The sequence below is a fragment of the Coffea eugenioides genome, chromosome 1, assembly GCF_003713205.1.
Source record: "Coffea eugenioides isolate CCC68of chromosome 1, Ceug_1.0, whole genome shotgun sequence".
Lineage (NCBI taxonomy): Eukaryota > Viridiplantae > Streptophyta > Magnoliopsida > Gentianales > Rubiaceae > Coffea > Coffea eugenioides.
In genome coordinates this window covers 15031806-15043166 of record NC_040035.1, presented here as the reverse complement: position 1 = coordinate 15043166, position 11361 = coordinate 15031806, and the positions used below count along the sequence as shown (strand labels likewise).

The 11361-nt window shown below is 39.0% G+C and overlaps 1 protein-coding gene across 1 annotated transcript; it reads left to right on the top strand.

The window, feature by feature from the left end:
• Positions 1 to 7428: 7428 nt before the first annotated feature.
• Positions 7429 to 9252, top strand: LOC113768389. The gene has a single exon (XM_027312729.1). It carries the CDS (start codon positions 7429 to 7431, stop codon positions 9250 to 9252), a length of 1824 nt encoding a protein of 607 aa, XP_027168530.1.
• The last annotated feature ends 2109 nt before the right edge of the window (positions 9253 to 11361 follow it).

The window sequence follows — 11361 nt, the reverse complement described above, 5'->3', positions numbered from 1 at the left end:
TTGAGCTTTGCATGAAGTTAATCAACATGTTTAAGCAAGAAAATTGAGGGAATATAAAATCTGTTTACATGTATGACAACCGAGAGAGAAATTGGATGAATTTCTGGTTAAATGGTGATTTTTGATGACATTTGAACTTGATTTTGGACCCAATCTGATAGATAGCTCTTTATTTGGTGTTGCATGTGATCTTTATGGCTAGGAATTCGGTTGCATGGCTGGAAAATTTATTGGAACTGTAGACACCAAATTTTTGGTGTAATTTCTTTTACTTTTTATTCTCATTTTTGTCGTGGTTGCTTTTGTGTTTTTTTAGTTTCTAGTTTCTATTTTAATTTTTAAGTTTTAACGTAGAAAAATCATGGAAAAAGAGAAAAAAAATTGTTCACAAAAATACGTTCAAATTTAATTTTTTTTGGCATTTTGGTTTATTTTTGTTAATTTATTTTGAAAAAAAAAGAAAAGAAGAAAAATGATGAAAAATGATGAAAAATGAAAGAAAAGATCGAAAATGGTAATTTTGTTATTTTTTAGTTTGTTGATTTTGATGTGTTTGTAATTAAAATTGTTGTTTTTATTATTATTTAGTTTTACTATTATTTTTGTTAAATTATTAAGTTGAGAAAAGGAAAAAAAAAGAGAAAGAAAAAATCATAATTCCATTTCTGCCGAATCCATTTCCATTTCACTTCCCAATCTAGCACCTTCCATTGCTATTGCCGACCAACCCCACTCACAATAACCTCAATATAAACATTCCATTAACCATACACTCCAGAGGGGACAATTCCCAATGCACTACAATAGCAATTCCATTTTTCTTTCTGCCGTGAGCTTTGAAGGGATCAACCTTCCTTGGAAATAACGACCGAGTGAGAGAGCCGAATTCCTGGCTGATTTCTTTTCTGTCCGTAAACTAGAAAGGGAGGAGAGAGACTAGCTGACTATCTTCCTTTCATCCGTGAGTTGGTGAAGAGATTGAGAGTCACATTATCTTCATCCTAGTCGCAGGTTGGAGCAAGGGAAAGGAAGAGCTAGCCGGCTGCATTTCTGGACTGCCGAAGGGAGGAAATTATTTCTGCTGCTAGCCGTGTGTGTGAACTCCAAACAAAACTCACAACAACATTTCCTTTGCCTTGTTATCATCGACGAAGTGCGAGAGAGGGAGTGGCATTCTGTACTCTGCAAGTCGAGAGGATCGAAGTGAGGAAACCAGTGAGGGAGAGAGAGCTGCAACCTGCAACCGAGAGAAAAGAAAAGAAAGGAAGCGTGCGAGCTGCGAGTCTTCGGTTCTGTCCGTGAGCTTGAGGAAAGAGACAGTGCGTGAGTTGCTGCTGCACTCTCCATTTTCACTTCAACCAGCTGCAATCCATCTCCAACCGCAACACCACCACACCTGCAACCACCGGCAACCAAGACGGCAGCCAATCATCCATCGCATGCGTGATTTAGCCGTGAGGAGAGTAAGACAACTTCAGCTTCTGCCGCGTGAGTAAGCTTCCAGTAGAGGTAATCTCTGGACTGAAACCAATAGATTATAGGTTGATTAAGTTGTATATGGACTTGCATGTGAGGTTGGAGTGTCCGGATGAGAAAATCAAAGAAAAGGAAAATCTGATTTTTGATGAAAATAGTTTTGCCGAGGAGCTGAAACAGAAATGCAGCTTTAATCTTTTTTCTTTGGAGTAATCTGAGCTTTTAAATGTAATTAACTAGCTAAGAAGTAGGTGATTAAGCTTTGCATGAAGTTCATTAGTTCGGCTAAGCAAGGAAAAAATATGAAACAGAAAACTGCTACATGCAAGTTCATCCGAGGGTGGTGAACAGAATTTCTGGAATTGTGGATGATTATAGTTGCTGACCGAACTTGATTTGAACTAGTTATGATAGTGATTTCATTAAGTAGCCTTGCATGTTAGTTTTGGGTACTTAGCACAATGATTCAACCGAGGTAAATTCGGATTTAAGACCAACTGCCTGCTGGAAAATGCATATTCATTTTTTGCTGCACCAGAAATTTACGGTTGTGTCTTGCTATTTTCTTACATTGCGGTTCCAAACTTTGCTGTTTTTGTTAGATAGTAATTCCAGCCTTGACCGAAAGTTGTAGTTTGTATGCATGAGAAGCTTAACAGGATTTTGAGCATGGGTTTGTGATTCGAAATGCTTGAGTGCAGCTTCCATGCGAACTGCCTAAGCTCAAGAGATTTGTTTGCTGGAGTTTCAAACCTTTGATGTTTTGCTAATTTTTCTGTTTGAATGAAGTTGCTAATTTTTCTGTTTGTTTGAATAAAGTTGTCAAGTCTTTCTGTTTGTTTGGTCTGAATGAAGTTTATTGGAGTTGAAAACATCTAATCAAAGCTGTTTTTGAATCGAAAATCTAAGTTGAAAGCAAAGTGCAGCAGTTTTTATTTTCGGTTGTTGAAGCTTAATTAAATCAGTTGCATTGTTCATAGGTGTTTAGCCATGTTGGATTGGAGTAATTTCAAGGCTGTTGTACGCATTTGCTTTGCTGAAATGCAGAACTTTGCACATGAAAATTTGCAGCAGAACCAAAAAAAGTTGCCGCATTCTATTTGCTGTTTCCTTACCTGCATTGGCTCACTAAAGTGTCGGCCATTCAGTTTGTTAGTTAACCTTGTTTGCAAAAAGAAGATTTGGAAGATTGGTTTGGGTTTACATGTTTGGGTTTTGGAACATTTGAACCATGACCAGACAATTGCTAAAAAGGAATGAACTAGAATTCTGCCAAGCCATCTTCTAACATTTTGAACAATTTCCCTGCTATGTTTTTGCTTTGCTTGGATGTTGAAATCATGTTGCATGTTGCTGGGATAAGGATTTTGGACGTCTTGGTTGAAATGTTTTGATCAAACTTGTGCTGAAGTTGGAGTTTGCTTGCAAAAAGTGTAACCTGCGGTAATATTTCTTGATTGCAGAAACACTTCTTCATTGAAGAACCTGTTTCACGTTCTTGCATGTTTTGCATGAAAAAGTTTTTTCAAAATTTGCACTTTGGCCCCCTCAAGTGTCACCTTATGCAATTATGACCCACAAATTTGAGAAAACTAATCAATTGGGTCCCTGTGATCTTTGCAGCAATAGGTTGCAGAATTGCCGAAAGGATGTTTGTTGCACTTTGTCTCTTGCTTTTGCTGTTATTACCTGCTTCCTTTGAGTGTAGTAGAGAAAGATACTTGACTCACAGTAGCGAATTGGTCAAACTTGATTTTAATAGGGATCTAATGGTTCAATTTCATAGTTATTAGTGGTCCTTTAATTTTTGTTTTTGAAGAATTTGTGTTGTTTGATTTACTATTAAATTGGTACATTAATCCTTTGTTTAATGGTTGTAGCTCCAATTTAGAACCTTTTCCAACTTATTAGCACCACAAAAGGGGACGGTATACTTTCTTTTATCTTTTTTGTGTATCTCCCTATGTGATCCAACTTGCTAAATGAAAATTGCATGCCTACTTGGTTTTCTTAAATGTTTATTAATGCCTTTCATTTATTTACTTTTATTTCATTTTTAAATCTTTCTTTTATTTTCATTTATGGGGTATGTGTACACCTCTTGGCCTGTAATAGATAGGGCATAGCAAGTAATTTGGTCCATTTTCCCTTCCCTCTTTGTTTTAGCTAGCAAATGTAATAGTTAGGGCTTTAATCGTCTTATTTGTCTTGCATGCTTAGTTACTATGTGTTAATTTGCTTTATTAAGCTATTGCATCTAGTCGAGCATGCTAAGTGTTATGTGCTACGTGTTATAAGTGATTTTGCATGTCTACTTGCTTTCTATATTTATAAATGAATGTGATGGATGAATGTACGTTTCCGCTAGTCCAATGCTAGTCGGAATTCGTAGAATGGGCTAGTCCAACGCTAGACCCTTAGGGTTTTCCCCTCGTTAGTTCACATTCGCATGCTCCACTACATTTCATGCATTTTTTCAGTTTTTATGACATCTGGCATGTCCCTCTAACCTTTTCCCTTTCATTTTAGGCCTTTGCATTTCATGCTAATTATAGGGTCCATTTGCCTGAGAAACCCCCTTGGGTAAGGGAAACGAGCGAGTGTGGCTTCAAAATAGCCTTAGCACGCTAGTTTTTCCTTCTAATCAAAGGGAAAATTAAAATCACAAAAACTAGAGGTCATTCCCGTACCCGACCTGATGCATTCCTCTAAGTTCATGCATTTTCATATTATTTTCTCACTATTTTCCTCACTAATTATATATTTTAAATCCACATGGCATATTCACACTTATTCACTTTCTTTACTTTTCACCTCACACATTGCACCTATTTTACTTATATATTTACTATTTTCATTCACTTGCACACGAGCATTCATATTTTTATTCATTTGCACACAAACACTTTCAAATTGCACACATGCACCTTTTTTCTACACTTTGCACACTTACACTCTCATTTGAGTCCTCATTTGCATCGTTCGTGATTTTCTATGAGGTCTTTCCTTATTGACCTTCACAATTCATGTGAATGGGATCAAAAGCCTCATCAGAGACATTTCTTAGATTTAGGATTGCATTTCTCATTCATTAGTCAAATCCAATTTGCAATACATACTTTGGGTAGAAAATATAGGAAAATAAGGGTTAAATCACGCAACTAGCCTTGGCTAGGTCGAAGGGGTGCCTTGGATTTTTATCCTTGCCTTCCCCTTCGTCAAATGTGACCCCCGAACCTTTTTCTTTGTTTTACGTGGACTAGGAGTCGTTTAAAAAGGGTTTCTTACTTTTTCCTATTTTACTTTAAACAATTCATTTTTTTTGGGTGACTTGGTACACCCTAACTCTATACCAAGTGGCGACTCCATTTTTTATATAAAAACCCTTTTTAAACTATTTTCCTTGGGTCAAATCGTCGCATTTTCAAAAGTCCCATTTAGACCCATTTTTGTTTTTATCAACAAAAAATCATTTTTTTCCAAATCAATAAAATTCAACAAAAAAAACAATCATTTTATTTTTTCCAAAAAGTGGGGCGCGACAGTTGGCGACTCCACTGGGGACTTCCTAAGTGGGTCCAAGCATTCGATTTAGCTATTCTTTTCCTTTTTCTACCCTTTTTATGTATAGCATTTGGGTATTAGGGTTGCATTTTCCATTTTAGGGCCTTTTGCCTCGCGCGCGTATCAAACTATTCCCTCACTTGCGTATGTATGATTGGTTGATTGGATGTATGTTGTACTTGTTTTATCTCGCGCTTTGCATTGCATTTAGGTGGGGAACATACCCTAGAGCCTCGCGTTGGTTCTTGATCCCTCCCCTCCAAACAAGCACTAGCATACGAGCATACGCTTTACTTCTTTTATCCCTTTTATTTTTCTTTAGTGGCTTGTCACGCCACTCCACCCTATTAGGATTAGGTGACTCACTTGGACATGTGATCACGACACGATGTGTGTGTAGCATGTTCCAATGGGTCACTCAATCTTCCACTTAAAGCTATTGGTTGATAGCCTTTAGCTTTTGGTCGAAGATTGAGGTTTTGATAGATTCGCTCAAACACGTAGCCGTGACACGATGTGTGCGTAGCGGTGTTTGGGGAATCGCTCGAGCCACCGACAAAGAACCTTGGGATTGGTGACCCTTGGTTTCTAAGTCTGAAGGCTCGGGGACCTGAGCTCATCGAGTCTAGATGCATTAGTGAACCCCAACCTCATGCATCCATGATAGCTTGCCTAGGGTAGAGTCGGCCTTATCCTAAGCTAGGGACACTATTCACGAGGGGAGGGGTCTAACCCCTTTTTCCTTTTTATTGCTTTGATTGCTTTATCTTGTTGTTACAATGTGTTATGTGTACTATCAATTGCACTAACCATTTTTTTTGTTTTCTTGGCCTGCATTCATGTGCCATAGCAATAAGGGGCCTCTTTGGCACTCTTTTAGTGACTCACCCACTAGATAGCTCACATGCTTAAATTTCAGTTATTACACTTGATTTCCAATAAATACATTTCATTTTAGACCTTTTTCCCCCGATGCCTTATTTATGTCCTTTAGGCCATATTTGTCACATATTTACATCGCTTTAATAAATGGCATCCTGCATAAACCATAGAAAGGGAATGCCACATAGGGAATCCCGTGGTTAGGAATAAGCCACCTTATGTCTCGGATATTTAATCCAGTGAGACTTGCACGTTTACATTTTGTACCATCCAAAGGGGTAGTGCACAAGGTAAGGTAGGATCCGATCACATTCGTAGAGTGATCTTTGGAATATGAGCATCTAATAATCACTTTTTGACCATTTTATCAAAATTGGTAAAAATCCCTTGCGCGAAGGACATTAATTTGAAGAAATTCACAAATGATTCCTGCTATTGAGACAATAAATAAATTGAGGCCAAAATTTGATTTTTAGAAGGTCATAGACTAATGCACCTCAATAATTTTGAAATAACCAATGGCCGGACAATTCAACCAATCCATTTTGCCAATTCATTCAACAAATCATCAATTCATTTGACCAATTTACCCTTTTTAGGGTCACCCGGTCGTTTTTGAATAAATCGTCAATTCATTTGACCAATTTCCCCTTTTTAGGGTCATCCGATCGATTTTGAATAAATCGTCGATTCATTTGACCGATTTACCCTTTTTAGGGTCGTTCGGCTGATTTGGCCAATTTACCTTTTTTAAGGGCAACCGAGCCGTTTTTGAATAAATCAAGGTCCGTTTAATCTACTTGATCAATTTACCCTTTTTTAGGGTGTTCTGATTAATTTTGAAATTTCTTTCAATTCATTTGACCTGTTTCCCTTTTTAGGGTAATCCGGTCGATTTTTAATAAATTGTCAATTTCATTTGACCAATTAGGATTTCAATGTCGAAATTCCAAATTGGGAAATCTAGTCAATTTTGAAGAAAACCGTCCATTGCATCCAATCACTTGATCAATTAGGGTTTTGACCCGTAATTCACTGAGAAATTTTATCAACGAATTCCAATCTCTTTGATAGGAAGTTCGTCAAGGTCAAACCCGTGCGTTTTTGCAAGTTCTTGTATCGATCAAAAGTGATCGATCCCTTCGGACGAGGTCCTCATTTTAACAAACGTCTCTTCTCATTCCAATTGGCCAAATTTTCAAAATTATTTTTCACTCAATTGATCGGATTCGTCAGGTATGGTATAGTGCCTACCCTAGAGGATTGCATTCTCATGCTAGGCCTACCCTTGGCACAAAAAGGGTTCCCCCATAGGACATGCATCCGAATTACTCTAATTGTTACTAACTCCTGTCTTTTTTTCCTTTTTTCTTTTCTTTTTGACAGCAGTCAATCAAGAAGGGTATCTAATAAGGGTTTTCCTACATTCTCAGGTAGTATATAGCTACCCGAAAAAGCCCCATTATCACCCGATCGCGTAACCGAGCTTCAAGAGATAGTGTAAACATGAGTACCCATCCAGAATCGTCTGATAGGCCCGCCACCACATCACCGACTGACTTGGCAAGTATGGGAGCTCAATTGAGCGAAGTTCTAAACCGATTTAATGAGCTGAGCGTTGAAATGATGGCCCAACGGCGAGTAATCGATCAATTGGTAGCTAGTGGTGCTAGCGATGAACAACATGAGCCCTTACCTCCTGGCCAATCTGGACCTCAACCCATATTTTTACCTTATACTCAAACCTTTGTTACTTCACAAGTCATAAACCCACCTGAGGAAGCCTTTGCTTATCCCACTCATGGCCCGCAACCTGCTTATGTATCTCACATCCAAACAAACCCTCCTCATGTCCAAATTCCCCAAAAGTATCCGCCAATTACTATGAGCATGCCATTCGAGCCACGGGGACCTTATTATTACCCCACCGCTGAGCCGTTCACCCTAGATACCGCTGCTCAAGGGAAAATTGAAGCCGGGGAGTCATCCGCACCAGTGGATAAGAATTTGCTAAAGCGATTGGATCAGTTTGAGGATTTCATAAGGAAAGGCCAAGGCTTGAACAAACAAGGAGGGTTGGACTACAACGAGCTGTGCCTATTTCCGGATATGCAATTGCCCATGGGTTTCAAAACACCCAAGTTTAGCAAGTATGATGGAACGGGCAACCCCAAGACGCACCTCCGAATGTTTGCCAACAAGTTGGGCAAGCCAATAGATGACGAGAATCTACCAGTTCGTTTGTTTCCTGAAAGCTTAGAAGGTGACGCGTTGGATTGGTATTCCAATTTGAAGCCGGAGGATATGAGATCTTGGATGGATTTGTCAACTGCTTTTATGAGGCAATACGAATACAATTGCGAGCTTGCTCCAACGAGGGCCACACTTGAGGGGACTAAAAGAAAACCATCTGAGGACCACAAGACGTACGCGAAGAGATGGAGGAAACTGGCCGCCAAAGTGGAGCCTCCTATGACTGAAAACGAGATTGTTCGCACGTTCATCAAAACTCATGACCCGCCTTACTTTGAGGAAATTTTTCGAATGACCGGGTGTTCCTTTGCCGAAATTGTCAATAAATTGGAAGAATTTGATGAGTTTGTGAAGGCCGGAAAAATTATTAATGTGTCAACATTGAAGATGCAACTAGAGGCTCTGCAAGGCCAGAATTACAGTGGGGAAAAATCCCAATCTAAGGGAAAAGAAGAGGAAACTGCCTTTGTTGGGAATCAGGGCCCCTCGGCCAGACCTAGATTTTCAAACCGCCTTGCTTATTCATCACCCTATCCATACTACCCAAGCTTCCGTCCTATCCATCATACCACTATTAACCATTCTCGACCTCGACCAAATTATCCAAGTGTACTCACACCACCCTTTCAAAATCCTCAACCAAGTCTCCAAACTAGACCTCGCCCTCCTTTTAACCCAAGACCTATTCCACCCCCTAGCCCAAATTACTACTACCAACAAACCAGTGACACCCAAAATTCAACGTCAAACCGAACCTTCACCAATCTAGGTCGGCCTGTTGACCAATTATATGAGCAATTGAAAGCTGTCGGGAAAATTGGTGTTATACCTCCTAAAGTCTATTCCAATCGTTTTCCTTCTGGCTATGACCCTCAAGCGGTCTGCGCTTATCATTCTGGAGCTCCCGGGCATTCCACCAATGATTGTCGGGCATTGAAACATGAAATCCAGGATATGATCGAATTCGGAGTAATAGTGCTAAAGAAAAAGGGTGAACAGGGACAGAGTGTAAGCACAAACCCCTTTCCCAAACATGAGGACACTTTAGAGGCACCCACCTCCAGTGACGAAATCTGAGAATCTTGAAGGCACGTTGCACCATTTGGATGGCCGAGTATTTTCCCTCTCGAAGGGAACTTTGGTAAATCTAGGGGTTGTTATTTACTAAATTTCACCAGAAACTGTTTCCTGCATATGTGAATAGTGTAATGAAGGCATCTTTTGCAATTGAGTTTATCTTGTATCCACTTTGATTTGAAGTTGCATGAAGTGCATAATTTGTTTGATTTGATTATTGTCTTGATTCTTTTAAATTCTTTTAAGATGGCCAAAGGTGAAATTATTTGACCCTCTGGATATCATTGTTCTGGAATTCGATAAAGCCCTTCATTGAAAATCCCTTCATTTTAAAATTCCTGCATTAAAACTCCTTTCCTTGAAAAACCTTCATTGAAAATCCCTTATAAAACTTGCTTCATTGAAATCCCTCCATTGAAAATCCATCCCTTGGAAAAACCTTCATGGAAAAGGCCAAGATCCCTTCATTGATAAAAATTCCTCCCCTGCCAAGCTCGAAGCTGATTGGTCAGAGTAGGATTACCAATGATTGATTCTAATTGATGAAAAACAGCTGAATGTCATAAGCATGACCTATGTCTGCCACCGATCTTCTGAAAAGGAAACAAAGGGCTAAAGCGATGAAAGACGAAGTCGAAGGCATATTTACTTCAAATTGACAAAGCTTATTGGGTGTTCAAAGGAGAAATGGATGGACAGACGTTCCCTCAACCTATCAACTCGGACATGTGTAAGAAGTTCTTTATTTGATTATGCAAATTTCTTTTTGGAAATCGCGCAAGGGACGAGGCACAAGTCAGGCCATCTTCCTTTCCAATCAAAACATTTCATCCCTAGTCATCCCCTTTGAGCTATTAGAACAATAATTTTCGTTTGGCAACCCCTGAGAACTGCAAACCCCACACTGGGGCAAATTCATTTTGAAAATGATCAGAAAGGAAAGAAAAACCCCATATTGGGGCAAATTTATCTTTGGAAAAGAGATGAAAAAGGGAAAAGAACCCCACACTGGAGCAAATTTAGTTTTTGAAAAAAAAAAGAAAAATGCAAAAAAATGCAAAAAGTAAGAAGAATGCGATGAAGAAAATGCAAAGAAAAAAAATCCAATCAAACTGGGGAAAAATTTTCCTCAGTTTCATTCAAAATTGGAAATGATCTCAAAATGATGCAATCTCAGGTTATTTCACACCTCTCATCAAATTTGCTTTCAAGCCTCAACTTTTCTTGAAATACCCCACCTGACCCCATTACAAAAGCCCAAAGTCCTGGCTTTCGTCACTTGCTGTATTTCTATTGAAAAGTTTGCTAATCAACTGACAAGTGATGTCCATAATGCCTTCGCTTAATCTTACAAGGGGAAGTGCATTTTACTGATGTCAGAAATCTTTAACTCATATTCCCGAGGCGATTAAGGTTGAGCGCTTCCATTGCTTCCTTAGGTAAAAACCCGAAAGGGCGCCAAGGTAGGATTTTGCAGCAAGCGAGCACGAGGAAGAACAGCTGGTGATTTGGTTCATTTGGATTTCTCCTCATTTTGTCATACTTCCGTCAATTTTGAATTTCAGAACAAAGATATCCAGAGAATTGAATATGACATTTGTTGGCCAAAACTGTGTCATTTTGTAAAACACTCTTTTGCAAAGCTCATTTTTCCAAATTACTTGCATTCATGGCATTGTGGTAGAATTTAAGCACAAATGGTTATGTGTGCATTCTTGTATGACATGTGAATTTTCTTGCATACTTCATTCTTTATCTTTGAATTTTGGTGAATAACAATCCCCGTGGTTTATTCGAAACATACTTGGGTTCAGTCATCCCCTGAAAAGGGTTAAGGTTCAACAAAGTCAGTTACGCAGACTTCACAATATGGCAAAGCACATATCTGATCAGTTTGTAAATCGGAAAAGCCTTAGGGTGAAGAATCCAACTCAGTCGGCTGCCGCAACAAAAGTTGATAAAAACATCGAAGTACTCATGTTTACACATTTCTTGAAGGAGGAATTGATCGGATGGTGGTGGCGTTACTTGCTTACTTCTTTTGCAGGTCCATGCTCATTTCAAATACCGCAACTGGGGCAAATTTTGAACTGTGAGATGTCGTCCAAG